At 41.8% G+C, this 20,421-nt stretch overlaps 1 protein-coding gene across 5 annotated transcripts in view; it reads left to right on the forward strand.

Moving 5' to 3' along the window:
• The window catches only part of FAR1 (fatty acyl-CoA reductase 1), a 207,057-nt gene that overhangs the window by 118,056 nt on the left and 68,580 nt on the right, over positions 1-20,421 (forward strand). For 3 of the 5 annotated variants that reach the window (XM_053720266.1, XM_053720265.1, XM_053720264.1), the window contains exons 5-8: positions 1,183-1,360; positions 16,295-16,339; positions 16,426-16,553; positions 16,661-16,728. In XM_053720266.1, coding sequence (XP_053576241.1) covers positions 1,183-1,360; positions 16,295-16,339; positions 16,426-16,553; positions 16,661-16,728 — 419 coding nt within the window. The remainder of the gene's footprint in view (positions 1-1,182; positions 1,361-16,294; positions 16,340-16,425; positions 16,554-16,660; positions 16,729-20,421) is intronic. The other 2 variants (XM_053720268.1, XM_053720267.1) reach the window with 1 other exon arrangement.

Below are 20,421 nucleotides of genomic sequence, written 5' to 3' on the forward strand. Positions count from 1 at the left end.
GTGTGTGTATATATATATATATATATATGTATATATGTATATATGTGTATATATGTATATGTATATATGTGTGTGTATATATATATATATATATATATGTGTGTGTGTATATATATATATATATATATATATATATATATATATATATATATATATATATATATATATATATATATATATATATATATATATATATATATATATATATATATATATATATATATAGTGTATAGAGAGAGATATCTTGCTCATACAGTGGGATAGGGACTGGAGCCCATTTTAAAGTGAAACAAGGTGGTCTTACCTTTCTTTTCACTTGCCAGTGTCTTTAAAAACTTGAAAGCATGTTTGTTCTAACATATATTAGGTGTGCAATAGCGCTAAGTTTAGTTTAACACTAGCACTGTACAGTACCGTATTTAATAAAAACTGTACATCACCTGTACAATAGTAGTAAATTTTGCCAGACTACGACACTGAGACATGGGGTGCACTGCTATGCTATAAATAGCCCGAACGGCACATAACAAAATGGTGCCAGTCGCCTATCTAACAATCTCAATATAAATAGAGTACTGTTTCCTTGGCCGTTAAACTACAATTTAATCAAATATAATAAGTCTTGTGTTTTCTGATTGCTTAAAGGTCAAAATAAACTTTTATGATTCAGATCATGCAGTCTTAAGACACTTTCCAATTTACTTCCATTATCAAATTTTGCACAATCTTTTTTAATGTTCACACTTTTTGGGGAACAAGATCCTACTGAACATGTGCACAATCCCACAGGGTATACGTATACTAGTCTGTGATTGACTGATTTCTATCACATGATTACAAGGGGGGCGGAAAATGGGAGAAAAAATAAATTTGTCGGATAAAAATCTACTGCTTATTTGAAATTCAGAGTAGGTGTTAAAGCATTCTCTTTTTTATTATGCACTTGTTAATTATACAATTCTACTGCATTGAGTGGTTATTTAATATTTATTTCCGACTTACAACTTGTAATAAACTTTATTGCACTTAGAAAAGGAGACATGGTTATTTATGTCAGTGCAGAAAAAGTTATCATAGATTTCTTGAAGTATGAAAGCAGCATGTCAAAGGTATTGGTATATTGTGTAAATTGATTACCTTATTGTATGTACCATAGGTAAAACAGTGTTGTGTGTTTTGCAGATGGATGGACGATGGCCTTGTTAATGATATTACTCCAAAGCTTATAGGTGACAGGCCAAATACTTACACGTACACAAAAGCACTGGCTGAGTATATTGTTCAGCAAGAGGGGAGCAAACTCAACATCGCAATTGTTAGACCATCTATTGTTGGTGCCAGCTGGAAAGAGCCCTTCCCTGTAAGTAAAAACTTGATTTGTACAAAATCTCTTTTCTGACTCTGATTGGTATGATTTCATTGAGCATCTGTCTACTGTTTACAATATGAGAGATTTGTTACTGTAGACCAATGAGATCATGCACTTTTACTAAGCGGAACATGATCAATCAACTGAAATCTTAAATCTTTCACCATATGTCATTTGTGAGCAAAATGTTTTCCCACAAGTCGGTCACTCTGATGATTCACCATCCTCTACTTTATAAAGAAGAGGATGGCGAACCATCAGAGTGCCGTCCGCGCTGCCAATGAAAAAGCAGATAGTGACCAACCTGTGGCGAGACATTTTGCTCACAAAGGACATACGGTGAAAGACTTAAGATTTCAGTTGATTGATCATGTTCCGCCTCTGTGGGCGGAGCTATGGTGTCCGGTGTACACGCAGACAGTTTGATACCCTACACGATGACATCGCATCTCTGACAAACGCTACACATCTAGCTTTATCCATGAAGTCCTTGAGCCAGCATTTAAAATGTAACAGGATGGATCACTGATACTACATATTATCACATGCATATATTCTGGGGCTGCCTGTTAGGATTATACTTCTGCCTCTACATCTTTACATTGTTAACTCACTCCGTTTTCCAATATGTCCCATTTTAATTATCACATATGACATTTTACGCTTTGTTACACTGATGAAACATACTTATTGTTCATATGCTGTTTCTATATGTTATACTCCATTTATGCTATCGATAGAGATGCACTTGGCACTTTGATTCTTTTGTTTTTTATGCTGATACTTTCTTTATGATTGTGTTGTGTATCACTATGCAACCTTTTGGCAGTTTTTTTTGTTGGGGGAGGGATCAAACATGATTTAAAAGTTTGTATGTCTTCACTTTTGTTGGTCTGATGAAGGGGTGAACACCCCGCAACGTCACTAAGAAATAAAAATGTGTTTTACACTTGATAAAACCAGTGAGTGATTCGTCGATCAGCTCTTTTATGTTCTCTTAGCAACCTGGCTTGTGTAATTTTCGTTAGTGAGAGTGCACCTATCACTACAGTGTATATGTGTGTGTGTACATACATATTACATAATGTGTGGGAGTGCACCTATCACTATATTAATTATATATATATATATATATATATATATATATATTTCTTTTACAAGATACGATGAGTCCACGGATTTCATTCTTGTGGGATATCGCCTCCTGGTCAGCAGGAGGAGGCAAAGAGCTTCACAGCAGAGCTGCATAAATAGCTCCTCCCTTCCCTCCCAACCCAGTCATTCTCTTTGCCTGTGTTAGTGATAGGAAGAGGTAAAGTGAGGTGTTAGTTTGGATTCTTCAATCAAGAGTTATTTTTATTTCTCTTGTTAAGTGTATTCAGTCCACGGGTCATCCATTACTTATGGGATATATTCCCTTCCCAACAGGAAGTTGCAAGAGGATCACCCAAGCAGAGCTGCTATATAGCTCCTCCCCTCACATGTCATATCCAGTCATTCTCTTGCAACTCTCAACATAATAGGAAGGTCGTGAGAGGAGTGTGGAGTTTTTATACTTAATTATTTCTTCAATCAAAAGTTTGTTATTTTAAATGGCACCGGAGTGTGCTGTTTTTCTCTCAGGCAGTATTTAGAAGAAGAATCTGCATGCGTTTTCTATGATCTTAGCAGAAGTAACTAAGATCCACTGGCTGTTCTAGCACATTCTGAGGAATGGGGTAACTTCAGAAAGGGAATAGCATGCGGGGTCCCCTGCAAACGAGGTATGTGCAGTAAAATATTTTTCTAAGGAATGGCATTGACTAAGAAAATACTGCTGATACCGATGTAATGTAAGTACAGCCTTAAATGCAGTAGTAGCGACTGGTATCAGGCTGATGAATGTATGTGCAGTAAAGTAATTTTCTAAGGAATGGAATTTGACTAAGAAAATACTGTTAATACTGAAGTAATGTATGAGCCTTAACTGCAGTAGAAGCGACTGGTAGCAGGCTTATTGATAACACTACATAACCTTTAAAATGTATGTTTAAAACATTTACTGGCATGTTAATCGTTTTTGTGAGGTACTTTGGTGATAAAACTTATTGGGGCATGATTTTTTCCACATGGCTGACGTATATTTCTGCATAGAAATGGTTAATTGAGGTTTCCCACTGTTGTAATATGAGTGGGAGGGGCCTATTTTAGCGCTTTTTTGCTCAGTAAAAATTCAGTCAGTCTTCCTGCTTCTTCCTCCTTGATCCAGGACGTCTCTAGAGAGCTCAGGGGTCTTCAAAATTCATTTTGAGGGAGGTAATCAGTCACAGCAGACCTGTGACAGTGTGTTAGACTGTGATAAAAACGTTAATTGTTAAATTGATTATCCGTTTTGGGTATTAAGGGGATAATCATCCATTTGCTAGTGGGTGCAATACTTTGCTAACTTAATACATTTACTGTGAAAATTTGGTTGCTATAACTGATTTGGTTCATTGTTATTTCAACTGTGACAGTTTTTTTTTTTTTTGTGCTTCTTAAAGGCGCAGTAGCGTCTTTTATATTGCTTGTAAATTTATTGAAAGTATTTTCCAAGCTTGATAGTCTCATTGCTAGTCTGTTTAAACATGTCTGACACAGATGAATCTGTTTGTTCACTATGTTTGAAGGCCAATGTGGAGCCCCATAGAAATATGTGTACTAAATGTATTGATGTCACTTTAAATAAAAGTCAGTCTTTATCTGTAAAGAAATTATCACCAGACAACGAGGGGGAAGTTATGCCGACTAACTCTCCTCACGTGTCAGTACCTTCGCCTCCCGCTCAGGAGGCGCGTGATATTGTGGCGCCAAGTACATCAGAGAGGCCCATACAAATCACTTTGCAAGACATGGCTACTGTTATGACAGAAGTATTATCTAAATTGCCAGAATTAAGAGGCAAGCGCGATAGCTCTGGGTTAAGGACAGAGCGCGCTGATGTGAGAGCCATGTCCGATACTGCGTCACAATATGCAGAACATGAGGACGGAGAGCTTCATTCTGTGGGTGACGGATCTGATCCAGGAAGACCGGATTCAGAGATTTCTAATTTTAAATTTAAGCTTGAGAACCTCCGTGTATTGCTAGGGGAGGTATTAGCGGCTCTGAATGATTGTAACACGGTTGCAATTCCAGAGAAATTATGTAGGCTGGATAGATACTATGCGGTGCCGGTGTGTACTGACGTATTTCCTATACCTAAAAGGCTTACAGAGATTATTAGCAAGGAGTGGGATAGACCCGGTGTGCCCTTTTCCCCACCTCCTATATTTAGGAAAATGTTTCCAATAGACGCCACTACACGAGACTTATGGCAGACGGTCCCTAAGGTGGAGGGAGCAGTTTCTACTTTAGCTAAGCGTACCACTATCCCGGTGGAGGATAGTTGTGCTTTTTCAGATCCAATGGATAAAAAATTATAAGGTTACCTTAAGAAAATGTTTGTTCAACAAGGTTTTATCTTGCAGCCCCTTGCATGCATTGCACCTGTCACTGCTGCTGCGGCATTCTGGTTTGAGTCTCTGGAAGAGGCCATTCGCACAGCTCCATTGGATGAGATTATGGACAAGCTTAAAGCACTTAAGCTAGCTAACGCATTTGTTTCTGATGCCGTTGTACATTTAACCAAACTAACGGCTAAGAACTCCGGATTCGCCATCCAGGCGCGCAGAGCGCTATGGCTTAAATCCTGGTCAGCTGACGTGACTTCTAAATCTAAATTGCTTAATATTCCTTTCAAAGGGCAGACCTTATTCGGGCCCGGCTTGAAAGAAATTATTGCTGACATTACTGGAGGTAAGGGTCATACTCTTCCTCAGGACAGGGCCAAATCAAAGGCCAAACAGTCTAATTTTCGTGCCTTTCGTAACTTCAAGGCAGGGAGCAGCATCAACTTCCTCCGCTCCAACACAGGAAGGAACTGTTGCTCGTTACAGACAGGGTTGGAAAGCTAACCAGTCCTGGAACAAGGGCAAGCAGGCCAGAAAACCTACTTCTGCCCCTAAGACAGCATGCAGAGAGGGCCCCCTATCCGGAAACGGATCTAGAGATGTCCAGGATCCCTGGGCGTTGGAGATCATATCTCAGGGATATCTTCTGGACTTCAAAGCTTCTCCTCCACAAGGGAGATTTCATCTTTCAAGGTTATCAGCAAACCAAATAAAGAGAGAGGCATTTCTACGCTGTGTACAAGACCTCCTAGTAATGGGGGTGATCCATCCAGTTCCGCGGACGGAACAAGGGCAAGGATTTTACTCAAATCTGTTTGTGGTTCCCAAGAAAGAAGGAACCTTCAGACCAATCTTGGACCTAAAGATCTTAAACAAATTCCTAAGAGTTCCATAATTCAAAATGGAAACTATTCGAACCATCCTACCCATGATCCAAGAGGGTCAGTATATGACCACAGTGGACTTAAAGGATGCCTACCTTCACATACCGATTCACAAAGATCATTATCGGTACCTAAGATTTGCCTTTCTAGACGGGCATTACCAGTTTGTAGCTCTTCCCTTCGGGTTAGCTACGGCCCCGAGAATTTTTACAAAGGTTCTGGGCTCACTTCTGGCGGTGCTAAGACCGCGAGGCATAGCGGTGGCTCCGTACCTAGACGACATTCTGATAAAAGCGTCAAGTTTTCAAATTGCCAAGTCTCATACAGAGATAGTTCTGGCATTTCTGAGGTCGCATGGGTGGAAGGTGAACGTGGAAAAGAGTTCTCTATTACCACTCACAAGGGTTCCCTGCCTAGGGACTCTTATAGATTCTGTAGAGATGAAAATTTACCTGACGGAGTCCAGGTTATTAAAACTTCTAAATGCTTGCCGTGTCCTTCATTCCATTCCACGCCCGTCAGTAGCTCAGTGCATGGAAGTAATCGGCTTAATGGTAGCGGCAATGGACATAGTGCCATTTGCGCGCCTGCATCTCAGACCGCTGCAATTATGCATGCTAAGTCAGTGGAATGGGGATTACTCAGATTTTTCCCCTCTACTAAATCTGGATCAAGAGACCAGAGATTCTCTTCTCTGGTGGCTTTCTTGGGTCCATCTGTCCAAAGGGATGACTTTTCGCAGGCCAGATTGGACGATTGTAACAACAGATGCCAGCCTGCTAGGTTGGGGCGCAGTCTGGAATTCCCTGAAGGATCAGGGATCGTGGACTCAGGAGGAAAAACTCCTCCCAATAAATATTCTGGAATTAAGAGCAATATTCAATGCTCTTCTAGCTTGGCCTCAGCAACACTGAGGTTCATCAGATTTCAGTCGGACAACATCACGACTGTGGCTTACATCAACCATCAAGGGGGAACCAGGAGTTCCCTAGCGATGTTAGAAGTCTCAAAGATAATTCGCTGGGCAGAGTCGCACTCTTGCCACCTGTCAGCGATCTACATCCCAGGAGTGGAGAACTGGGAAGCGGATTTTCTAAGTCGCCAGACTTTTCATCCGGGGGAGTGGGAACTTCATCCGGAGGTCTTCGGTCAACTGATTCGTTGTTGGGGCAAACCGGAACTGGATCTCATGGCGTCTCGCCAGAACGCCAAACTTCCTTGTTACGGATCCAGGTCCAGGGACCCAAGAGCGGCGCTGATAGATGCTCTAGCAGCCCCTTGGGTTTTCAACATGGCTTATGTGTTTCCACCATTTCCGCTGCTTCCTCGACTGATTGCCAAGATCAAACAGGAGAGAGCATCGGTGATTCTGATAGTGCCTGCGTGGCCACGCAGGACCTGGTATGCAGACCTAGTGGACAGGTCGTCCTGTCCACCATGGTCTCTACCCCTGAGGCAGGACCTTCTAATTCAGGGTCCTTTCAACCATCCAAATCTAATTTCTCTGACACTGACTGCATGGGGATTGAACGCTTGATTCTATCAAAGCGTGGCTTCTCGGAGTCTGTTATTGATACCTTAATACAGGCTCGGAAACCTGTTACCAGAAAAATTTACCATAAGATATGGCGTAAATACTTGTATTGGTGTGAATCCATGAGTTACTCATGGAGTAAGGTTAGGATTCCTAGGATATTGTCTTTTCTACAAGAGGGTTTAGAAAAGGGCTTATCTGCTAGTTTGTTAAAGGGACAGATTTCTGCTCTGTCTATTCTTTTACACAAACGTCTGGCAGAGGTTCCAAACGTTCAGGCTTTTTGTCAGGCTTTGGCTAGGATTAAGCCTGTGTTTAAGACTGTTGCTCCGCCGTGGAGCTTAAACTTAGTCCTTAAAGTTCTTCAAGGTGTTCCGTTTGAACCCCTTCATTCCATTGATATTAAGCTGTTATCTTGGAAAGTTCTGTTTTTGATGGCTATTTCCTCAGCTCGAAGAGTCTCTGAGTTATCTGCCTTACATTGTGATTCTCCTTATCTGATTTTCCATTCAGACAAGGTAGTTCTGCGTACTAAACCTGGGTTCTTACCTAAGGTAGTTTCTAACAGGAACATCAATCAAGAGATTGTTGTTCCATCATTATGTCCTAACCCTTCTTCAAAGAAGGAAAGACTTTTGCATAATCTGGACGTAGTCCATGCCCTGAAGGTCTATTTACAGGCAACTAAAAATTTTCGTCAAACTTCTTCTCTTCCCTGTTTGTCGTTTACTCTGGACAGAGGAGAGGTCAAAAAGCTTCGGCTACCTCTCTCTCCTTTTGGCTTCGTAGCATAATACGTTTAGCCTATGAGACTGCTGGACAGCAGCCCCCTGAAAGAATTACAGCTCATTCCACTAGAGCTGTGGCTTCCACCTGGGCCTTTAAGAATGAGGCCTCTGTTGAACAGATTTGCAAGGCTGCGACTTGGTCTTCGCTTCATACCTTTTCAAAATTTTACAAATTTGACACTTTTGCTTCTTCGGAGGGTGTTTTTGGGAGAAAGGTTCTACAGGCTGTGGTTCCTTCCGTTTAACGTTCCTGCCTGGTCCCTCCCATCATCCGTGTACTTTAGCTTTGGTATTGGTATCCCATAAGTAATGGATGACCTGTGGACTGAATACACTTAACAAGAGAAAACATAATTTATGCTTACCTGATAAATTTATTTCTCTTGTAGTGTATTCAGTCCACGGCCCGCCCTGTCTATTTGAGGCAGATCTAAGTTTTAATTAAAACTCCAGTCACCACTGCACCCTATAGTTTCTCCTTTCTTGTCTTGTTTCGGTCGAATGACTGGATATGACACGTGAGGGGAGGAGCTATATAGCAGCTCTGCTTGGGTGATCCTCTTGCAACTTCCTGTTGGGAAGGGAATATATCCCATAAGTAATGGATGACCCGTGGACTGAATACACTACAAGAGAAATAAATTTATCAGGTAAGCATAAATTATGTTTTTTAAATGGTGCCAAAGTGTGCTATTTAACTATAGGGCAGCATCTGGAGCGATAGCCTTTTAGGCTTTGGGAACTGGTGGAGTTTTAGCTTCACTGCGCCTCCCACGCTTGTGCTGCTTTTCTGTGTATGGTCTTAGAGAATACTAAGACCCTTCTACCTTCACAGGACCTCAGGAGGAAGAGTGGACCTCTTGACCCTGAGATTCTCATGCTGTTCTTCAGCATGGAGGTAAGTGCAGTCTTTTATTTCTGGGGCTCTGCAGCATATCTCAGAACTGACTGTACTCTGCCTTTTTTTGTGAAGGGTTATGGGTTCGGGTAAGGGCTTCCCCTTTTAACAGTTGTGGGTTATCATTTTTATTGAAAATGGGATACCGACATGTTGAACTTTCCCCAACTCATTCTGTCAGAATATTATAAGCCTAGAAGCGCTGGTAGCTTTTTTAGGTTCAATTGCTCTGATGCAACGGGCGATTCCTTTATTATGTTAGTGTGTGACATGTGGAACATGGGGCTGACGCTGGGAGTAACGCCAGAGTCGGAGGGAGATAAAATTCTCTCTATCGTACTCTGGTGTATGGCGGTACTCAATTAGTTTTTTCCCGGGGTGTGTTGTGTACACCCACGAAGGGCGGGGCCTAGTATTCGCGCGCTTCAGCTGCGCAGTTTGTTTTGTTGAGGGTACCGGATCGGCAGCATTTCCTTACTGCTCCTAAGTCCGCTTGTGGCTAGTATATACAAGCGATCTTAGGCACACTGTTTTAGAGGATAGTTTTGGTCCGCAGAGTCAGGTAGGAGCCGCAGCGAGGTGACTGTTCATTCTGGTGTGCCAGTGGATATTCTTTTAACAGGTTGAGTGTGGGATAAAAACTTATACCGCAACTGCATTTTTATTTAATTCAGTATCGCTCTGTGAAAACTGAGACAGTTTATTTTTAAAGACACAGTGCACACGTTTTTTTGTATATACGTTTAGCTAATTATCATTGTTACCAGAGACACGACCAAGCTAGCTTTTACTTTCTGTTAACATGGATGATCTTGAACACACTACATGCCCTATGTGTTTAGATGCCATTGTGGAACCCCTGGTTACATTGTGTCCCTCATGCATTGAGAGGGCCTTACAGTGTAAAGAGCAGATTTTCTTTAATAAAGATATGTCTAAGGCAGTGCTTTCCAAACTGTGTGTCGGGACACACTAGTGTGTCGGCAGCAGTGTGTAAGTGTGTCCCTGCTTCAGCACAAATTTTTTTTGAAATTTTTTTTTTTTGGTTTCTGACTTTCCGCCTGCCTGCTATGCATATCACATGATTGATACCTAGGGGGACACAGATCATCTTAACCTATTGGCGCAGCTCAGTGGGAACTGAAACTATTCCCATTGGCCGCTTTGGCGGAACATTGGCTCCTGACTGCACGTGTAGTCTCCTTAATCGGCTTGTGACTGCATGTGTAGTTAGTGAGTGGGACAGCAGTGTGTTTGCAGCGCGGGCAGTAGTCAATCGGACTCACCGAGCTCTGAGGGTGGCAGCTTAAACTCTGAGCAGAAGTCAGTGGGTTTTTTTGCAGCTAACTTCCAGTAGTGCATTGCTACTCCTGCTCTTGATATATGGATAGGAAGTGGAAGCTTAAAAATGCTTGATGATGAAATGCGAGTGTATTTATCTAATATTCCACCAAATATTCAGAAATTGTGTTCATCCCATCAACCTCATACATCCCATTAAAATAGTAAGTAGCTATTGGTGTTATTAAACTTTTTTTTAATTCTTGCACAGACATACTGTTACTTGTAAATACATTTAGTTATTTTATCATTTATGTATGTGTCCGTATCTCTTAAAACAAGTTAGTTTAACCTCCTGTTTGCTAGTACAACTAAATTACTGTGTCGCGAAATGATGTAGGTCTAAAAAGTGTGTTACCAACATGAAAAGTTTGGAAAGCTCTGGTCTAAGGATTGCTCTCAGAATGATGAGATTGAGGGTATGCCACAACTTTCTCCCCAAGCGGCACAGCCTTTAACGCCCGCTCAAGCGACGCAGTGTTCAACTGAGTCTGCTTCATTTACTCTGCAGGATATGGCTGCAGTTATGTCATCCACTGCAAACGCAGTAGGAAAGAGGCCCAGGTGGTCCCTGCGACTTCTGATGCTTTGAGAGCGATCTCCAATGTATCCTCCCAGGGCTCTGAATTGGGGTGTGCGTAGACTCTGTTTGAGGGGGAACTGTCTGACTCAGGGAGTGCTTTACCCCAGACAGATTCGGAAGTGATGTCTTTCAGATTTAAACTTGAACACCACCTCCTGTTACTACGGGAGGTTTTGGTGACTCTGGACAACTGACTCTATTGTGGTCCCTCCAGAGAAATTGAGTAAGATGGACAGATATTTGGAAGTCCCTTCCTATTCTGATGTTTTTCCGGTTCCTAAGAGAATCTCGGAAATTATTGCTATGGAATGGGAAAGACCGGTTATCCCGTTCTCCCCCTCCCCTATGATTAAGAAAATTTACCCAATAGCTGACACCGTGCACGATTCTTGGCAGACGATCCCTAAGGTGGAGGGAGCTATCTCTACCCTAGCTAAGCGTACGACTATCCCTATCAAGGACAGTTGTGCTTTCAAAGACCCCATGGATAAGAAGTTGGAGGGTATTCTCAAAAAACTTTATATTCATCAAGGGTTTCTATTGCAACCAACGACCTGCATTGTTAATCACAACTGCGGCTGCTTTTTGGTTTGATGCTCTAGAAGAGTCTCTTAGGACTGAGACTTCTTTAGAGGAAATACAGGATAGAATTAAGGCCCTTAAGCTGGCTAATTCCTTTATTACGGATTCCTCTTTTCAGATCACCAAATTGGCGGCTAAGAATTCAGGGTTTTCCATCTTAGCAAAAAGAGCCTTATGGTTAAAATCTTGGTCTGCGGATGTGTCCTCTAAATCCAAGCTTTTGGCTATTCCTTTCAAGGGAAAGACTCTGTTCGGGCCTGACTTGAAGGAAATCATTTCTGACATTACGGGAGGTAAGGGTCACCTCCTCCAACACGATAAGACATCTAAGCAAAGGGGACGACAGAGTAATTTTCGTTCCTTTCAAAATTTTAAGGGAATTCCCCTCCTCATCTTCCGCTAAACAGGAAGGGAATGTTTCCCAGGCAAAGTCCACCTGGAGACCCAACCAGGCTTGGAACAAGGGTAAACAACCCAAGAAGCCCGCTGCTGCTCCCAATACAGCATGAAGGGGCGGCCCCCGATCCGGGACCGGATCTGGTAGGGGGCAGACTTTCTTGCTTTGTCCAGGCTTGGATAAGAGACGTTCAGGAGTTCAAAAATTCATTCCCCAGAGGAAGGTTTCTTCTTTCACGATTATCTGTCGACCAGATAAAAAGAGATGCGTTCTTACCCTGTGTAAGAGATCTCTCCCTCATGGAAGTAATATGTCCCGTTCCGATTCAGGATCAGGGGCAGTGGTTTTACTCAAATCTCTTTGTAGTTCCCAAAAAAGAGGGAAAGTTTCGACCCATTTTAGATCTCAAAAGTCTAAACAAGTTTCTCAGAGTTCCATCTTTCAAGATGAAAACGATTCACACCATTCTTCCATTGATCCAGGAAGGTCAATATAGGACTACCGTGGATCTAAAGGATGCATATCTACATGTCCCTATCCACAGGGATCATCACAAGTTCCTAAGGTTTGCCTTCCTGGACAAACATTTTCAGTTCGTGGCCCTTCCTTTCGGCCTGGCCACGGCACCCAGAATTTTCACAAAGGTTCTGGGGTCTCTGCTGGCGGTTCTAAGACCGCAGGGCATTGCTGTAGCGCCTTATCTGGACGATTTTCTAATCCAGGCGTCGTCTTATCAGCTAGCAAAGTCCCATATCGACATTGTTCTGGCCTTTCTAAGGACTTGCGGGTGGAACGTGAATCTAGAGAAAAGTTCACTAATTCCACAGACAAGGGTTCCCTTCCTGGGAACTCTAATAGACTATCCATGAAAATCTTTTTGACGGAAGTCAGAAAGTTAAATTCTGAATACATGCCGATCTCTCCAGTCCAATCCTCGGCCGTCAGTGGCTCAGTGCATGGAGGCAATTGGATTGATGGTGGCTGCAATGGACATCATTCCGTTTGCTCGTTTTCATCTCAGACCTCTACAACTGAGCATGCTCAGACAATGCAATGGAGATTATGCAAATTTGTCTCCTCAAATAGATCTGGCTCAGGAGACAAGGGACTCTCTTCTTTGGTGGTTGTTGCCGGATCATCTGTCCCAAGGGACGTGCTTCCACACACCCTCATGGGTGATAGTGACAACGGACGCCAGCCTGATGGGCTGGGGTGCAGTCTGGAACTCCCTGAAGGCTCAGGGTGTGTGGACTTGGTTGAAGTCTCTACTTCCCATTAATATTCTGGAGTTGAGAGCAATATTCAATGCGCTTCAGATTTGGCCTCAGTTGGCTTCGGCCAAATTCATCAGATTCCAGTCGGACAACATCACGACTGTGGCTTACATCAATCATCAGGGAGGAGCAACGAGTTCCTTAGCGATGACAGAAGTATCCAAGATAATTCGGTGGGTGGAAGCTCACTCTTGTTTTCTGTCAGCAATCTACATCCCAGGAGTGGACAACTGGGAGGCGGATTTGAGCAGACAGACGTTTCATCCGGGGGAATGGGAACTCCATCTGGAGGTTTTTGCCAACCTGATTCCCAGATGGGGCAGGCTGGAACTAGATCTTATGGCGTCTCATCAGAATGCCAAGCTTCCGAGATATGGATCCAGGTCCAGGGATCCTCAGGCTGAACTGATGGATGCCTTGGCAGTGCCTTGGTCGTTCAACCTAGCTTATGTGTTCCCTCCGTTTGCTCTCCCTCCCCAGGTGATTGCTCGAGTCAAACAGGAGAGGGCTTCGGTGATCCTCATCGCTCCGGCATGGCCTTGCAGGACTTGGTATGCCGATCTGGTGGACATGTCATCTCTGCCACCGTGGAAGCTTCCATTGAGGCAGGACCTTCTCATTCAGGGACCCTTCCATCATCCGAATCTAATTTCTCTGTAGCTGACTGCTTGGAGATTGAACGCTTGATTTTATCTAAGCGAGGGTTCTCTGAATCGGTCATTGATACCTTGATTCAGGCACATAAGCCTGTTACTAGAAAAATTTACCATAAGATATGACGTAAATATCTTTATTGGTGTGAATCCAAGGGCTACTCATGGAGTAGGGTTAGGATTCCCAGGATTTTATCCTTTCTCCAAGAAGGATTGGAGAAAGGGTTGTCAGCAAGTTCCTTAAAGGGACAGATTTCTGCTTTGTTTTGCTACACAAGCGTCTGGCAGATGTTCCAGATGTTCAATATTTTTGTCAGGCTCTTATTAGAATCAGGCCTGTGTTTAGACCAATTGCTCCTCCTTGGAGCTTAAATTTAGTTCTTAGTGTTCTTCAAGGGGTTCCGTTTGAACCTATGCATTCCATAGATATTAAGTTATTATCTTGGAAAGTTTTATTTTTGGTTGCTATTTCTTCTGCTCGCAGTTTCTGAGCTTTCGGCATTACAATGTGATTCTCCTTATCTTATTTTCCATGCAGATAAGGTAGTGTTGCGTACCAAACCTGGTTTTCTTCCTAAGGTTGTTTCAAATAAAAATATTAATCAGGAAATTGTTGTTCCTTCCTTGTGACCTAATCCTTCTAAGAAGGAGTGACTGTTACATAATTTGGACGTGGTCCGTGCCTTGAAGTTTTACTTACAGGCAACTAAGGAGTTTCGTCAATCTTCTTCCCTGTTTGTTGTTTTTTCTGGGAAACGTAGGGGTCAGAAAGCTACGGCTACCTCTTTCTTTTTGGCTGAAGAGTATCATTCATTTTGCATATGAGACTGCAGGACAGCAGCCTCCTGAGCGAATTACGGCTCATTCCACTAGGGCTGTGGCTTCCTCATGGGCATTTAAACATGATGCTTCTGTGGAACAGATTTGCAAAGCTGTGTGTGTGTGTGTGTATATATATATATATATATATATATATATATATATATATAGTTGTGAGACAAAGGATCGTGCTGCAATGCAGAGGGGTTTACTTTAGAAAGTTTAATCGGTAAGACAAAATTCAAGCAAATATTGCTTGCTGTAGTTTCTTAAATAAGGCAATAACATGAGTCTAAGTAGAATTGTTATGTTTTAAGCTCAATACTGTAGAAGCTCAATATCCTTGGGTCAAAACCATGTTAAAGGGAAGATTTACCTAGCAGGGAATATTATTTTATGTTAGATGCTATAGATTTGTAAACAAACTAATTTAATTTATTTCACAGATGCCAATAAATAATGAGCATTTTTATAAAGAAATACTTGAAGGCTCATAAAAGTAAAAAAAAATGTATTGCACAATTGCTTGCTTATACCCATGTGCAAAAGGATTAAACATGGTTCAAGAAATGCACTACTGGGAGCTAGCTGCACACATCTGGTGGGCTAGTGCCAAGAGGCAATCTTGTGTAGCCACCAGTAACCAGCTAGCTCCCACTAGTGCATTGCAGCTGCTGAGTATATGTAAATATGCTGTTCAACAAAGGATACCAAGAGTACAAAGTAAAGTTGATCATAAAAGTAAATTTAAAAGTGTCTTAAAATTGCATGCACTGTCTGAATCATACAAGTTTAATTCTGACTTTAATTTTTCTTTAAAATCTGGAGAGAACTAATATCGGATGCCGAGAGGTTCTAGAAAACGTAGGAACTGCCTAAATGTGGGTCCTATACTAAATATGAATAATTACTAGATTGGTCACTGTTCCGCTTTACTCTTACGTACAAAAAACAGCAAACACTCTCAGTAGCTATTGAGAAGCTTAAACGTAATGAGCAAAACAGTAACTGTCTGGTAAACTGTAATGTTAAAACAGAATTCCAGATCAAATGTTGTAATAAATTAGATTGTCCTAGAACTTACAAGCATGTGTAGGTATAGATTGTGTGAGGGACCAGTTATGAAATGACATTTAGGTTTGGGCCACTATAGGCAAATGGTATGAAGCCAGGAATTTCTCTAGGCATTATGGTCTCTTCAGCAGTGTAACTTTTCAGCATAAACAGTGCTTACTCATTAGTTCATTTAAAGTTCAGGCTTTCCAGGAAAAGTTTAACTTCCTTTTGATGCTGTGATATTCTTTTAGGCTCAAGTATGTATTTGGGTATTCTTCAGCGGGCCCTTAATCTTTGCCTTTACATGGTACAGCTTTGGCCCTTACCCTCTAGTACGCGTATTGTTCTACAAAAAAACAAAAACGATTTATACTTGGCTACATTTATTCTTACTTGAAGTAAAACCATATGGATTTTATGTTCCTACGCTTGAGTAATTTCTGTGGCATTAATTAGTGGGAAGGGGATGTATATCCATTATAGTTGTCTTTCTTCTATGCATTTCAAGCTATTCAAGAAGACACAGGCCATCTACTCACCAGTTGGTAAAAATCCTCCCGTTTTGTTGAGTAATCGAATGAAACAATAAATGTGTGTGTATGTATATAAATATTTTAATACTAATGTTTTTATTGTTCCTGTGCAGGGATGGATTGATAACTTTAATGGTCCCAGTGGACTCTTCATCGCTGTAAGTCACAATCTTCACCTGTTTAAGAGCTCTGCCTTCTTTTCAAATGACGTGGTCTTGTGACGTTTATTGTTGCATTTCTACAGGCAGGAAAAGGAATTCTCCGTACCATGAGGGCTTCCAACAATGCTGTTGCAGATCTCATCCCTGTAGATGTAGTTGTCAATACAACCCTAGCTGCTGCTTGGTATTCTGGAGTTAATAGGTACAACAGGTGACATAGCTTAATTCTAATATGACATCCATATCTCTAGAACAAACGCACTGTGCCACTAGCGGCAAGCCGTGTTAATATGATTTTTGTTTTTCTTCTTCCTCCAGACCTAGGAATATTATTGTGTACAACTGTACAACAGGCGGTACAAATCCTTTCCACTGGGGCGAAGTTGGTATGATCTCTTGTTTATTTACTTAACATTACTGTGTCATTTAAGTTTGTACAGGATTTTTGTTCATAGTTTTATCAATAATCATGTTATTTTATTGTGTATACATTAGAAAAATCACCAGGTAATGTAAACAAACAGGTAGTTGATGCTTTCTTTAGTGCTAATTGAGGGATTTGCATTAAAATATTTTAATTTATTTTCTGCCTGCTTCTTCATTGCAGTACGGCCTATCGCCCTTCTTATGTAAAGTCATTTTTAAAGAATCAGATCAAAATATTATTTTACTCACCTGGCTTATTTAAATAATTACACATGCTTTATCTTTCTTAGTATTTATAGATGCCTTAAAGGGACATTTTGGTCAAAATTTAAAGTGAATGTAAAGTTTGAGGAATCTTATTAAAAACAGGGGCACTTTCATTCATCAAACTTTAAATTACACTGCTATTGTTAAAATACTTTTTCTTTCTGCAAGCCGCTCCAGCGCTTCTCCAGCACGTCGCAAGCCATCTCTTATGTCAGGAATTACTATTCTGGCATCATCCAATCACGGCTTCCCCCCCGGGGGAATCATTGCCTAAAGCAACGCCGTGATTGGTGGAAGGCCAGAATTGTCCTTTCTGACGTTGGCAGAGGCTTGCGACGGGCGGAGGAAGTGCTGGAGTGGCGTGCAGAAAGAAAAGATGTGTATTAAAAAAAAAAGCAGTAAAATTTAAATTTCTTCTGTTATGTGTGATCAGTCCACGGGTCATCATTACTTCTGGGATATAACTCCTCCCCAACAGGAAATGCAAGAGGATTCACCCAGCAGAGCTGCATATAGCTCCTCCCCTCCACGTCAGTCCCAGTCATTCTCTTGCACCCAACGACTAGATAGGATGTGTGAGAGGACTATGGTGATTATACTTAGTTTTTATGACTTCAATCAAAAGTTTGTTATTTTAAAATAGCACCGGAGCGTGTTATTACTTCTCTGGCAGAGTTTGAGGAAGAATCTGTCAGAGTTTTTTTTTTACTATGATTTTAACCGGAGTAGTTAAGATCATATTGCTGTTCTCGGCCATCTGAGGGAGGTAAAGGCTTCAGATCAGGGGACAGCGGGCAGATGAATCTGCATTGAGGTATGTAGCAGTTTTTATTTTCTGAATGGAATTGATGAGAAAATCCTGCCATACCGTTAAAATGACATGTATGTATACACTTCAGTATTCTGGGGATGGTATTTCACCGGAACTACTCTGTTAAAGGTCACTAATCCTTTTTAATAACTATTTATCATGTTAAACGTTTTTGCTGGAATGTAGAATCGTTTACATTGCTGAGGTACTGTGTGAATAAATATTTGGGCATTATTTTCCACTTGGCAGTTTTTTTGCTTTAATTGTGACAGTTTCGTTTCTCTTCACTGCTGTGTGGGAGAGGGAGGGGCCGTTTTTGGCGCTCTTTGCTACGCATCAAAAAATACCAGTCAGTTACTTTTATATTTCCTGCATGATCCGGTTCATCTCTGATAGATCTCAGGGGTCTTCAAACTTCTTTGAAGGGAGGTAAATTCTCTCAGCAGAGCTGTGAGAATTCTTATAGTGACTGTGAATAAAAACGTTGCTTTGTATTTTTTATGTCAAATTTAATTATTGTTATTTTACTAATGGGAACAAACCTTTGCTAAAAGTTTTGTTGTTTTAAAGTTTGATGCTATAACTGTTTTTCAGTTCATTATTTCAACTGTCATTTAATCGTTAGTACCTCTTTGAGGCACAGTACGTTTTTTGCCAAGCTTCAAGCTTTCATGCTAGTGTGTTAAACATGTCTGACTCAGAGGAAGATATCTGTGTCATTTGTTCCAATGCCAAGGTGGAGCCCAATAGAAATTTATGTACTAACTGTATTGATGCTACTTTAAATAAAAGTCAATCTGTACAATGTGAACAAATTTCACCAAACAGCGAGGGGAGAGTTATGCCGACTAACTCGCCTCACGCGGCAGTACCTGCATCTCCCGCCCGGGAGGTGCGTGATATTTTGGCGCCTAGTACATCTGGGCGGCCATTACAGATAACATTACAAGATATGGCTACTGTTATGACTGAAGTTTTGTCTAAATTACCAGAACTAAGAGGCAAGCGTGATCACTCTGGGGTGAGAACAGAGTGCGCTGACAATGCTAGGGCCATGTCTGATACTGCGTCACAGCTCGCAGAGCATGAGGACGGAGAGCTTCATTCTGTGGGTGACGGTTCTGATCCAAACAGATTGGACTCAGATATTTCAAATTTTAAATTTAAATTGGAGAACCTCCGTGTATTACTAGGGGAGGTCTTAGCAGCTCTCAACGATTGTAACACCGTTGCAATACCAGAGAAACTGTGTAGGTTGGATAAATACTTTGCGGTACCGGCGAGTACTGACGTTTTTCCTATACCTAAGAGACTAACTGAAATTGTTACTAAGGAGTGGGATAGACCCGGTGTGCCGTTCTCACCCCCTCCAATATTTAGAAAGATGTTTCCAATAGACGCCACCACTCGGGACTTATGGCAAACGGTCCCCAAGGTGGAGGGAGCAGTTTCTACTTTAGCTAAGCGTACCACTATCCCGGTGGAGGATAGCTGTGCTTTCTCAGATCCAATGGATAAAAAATTAGAGGGTTACCTTAAGAAAATGTTTGTTCAACAAGGTTTTATATTACAACCCCTTGCATGTATCGCGCCGATTACGGCTGCGGCAGCATTTTGGATTGAGTCGCTTGAAGAGAACCTTAGTTCATCTACGCTAGACGACATTACGGACAGGCTTAGAGTCCTTAAACTAGCTAATTCCTTCATTTCGGAGGCCGTAGTACATTTAACCAAACTTACGGCTAAGAACTCAGGATTCGCCATACAGGCACGTAGGGCGCTGTGGCTAAAATCCTGGTCAGCTGATGTTACTTCTAAGTCCAAATTACTTAATATACCTTTCAAGGGGCAGTCTTTATTTGGGCCCGGTTTGAAAGAGATTATCGCTGACATTACAGGAGGTAAGGGCCACGCCCTACCTCAAGACAAAGCCAAAGCTAAGGCTAGACAGTCTAATTTTCGTCCCTTTCGGAACTTCAAAACAGGAGCAGCATCAACCTCCACTGCACCAAAACAGGAAGGAGCTGTTGCTCGTTACAGGCAAGGCTGGAAGCCTAACCAGTCCTGGAACAAGAGCAAGCAGGCCAGGAAACCTGCTGCTGCCCCAAAGACAGCATGAACCGAGAGCCCCCGATCCGGGACCGGATCTAGTGGGGGGCAGACTCTCTCTCTTCGCCCAGGCCTGGGCAAGAGATGTTCAGGATCCCTGGGCACTAGAGATCATATCTCAGGGATACCTTCTAGACTTCAAATTATCTCCCCCAAGAGGGAGATTTCATCTGTCAAGGTTGTCAACAAACCAGATAAAGAAAGAAGCGTTTCTACGCTGCGTACAAGATCTGTTAATAATGGGAGTGATCCATCCGGTTCCGCGGTCGGAACAAGGACAAGGGTTCTACTCAAACCTGTTTGTGGTTCCCAAAAAAGAGGGAACTTTCAGGCCAATCTTAGATTTAAAGATTCTAAACAAATTCCTAAGAGTTCCATCGTTCAAAATGGAAACTATTCGGACAATCTTACCCATGATCCAAGAGGGTCAGTACATGACCACAGTGGATTTAAAGGATGCTTACCT

Source organism: Bombina bombina, chromosome 7 (assembly GCF_027579735.1).
Source record: "Bombina bombina isolate aBomBom1 chromosome 7, aBomBom1.pri, whole genome shotgun sequence".
Lineage (NCBI taxonomy): Eukaryota > Metazoa > Chordata > Amphibia > Anura > Bombinatoridae > Bombina > Bombina bombina.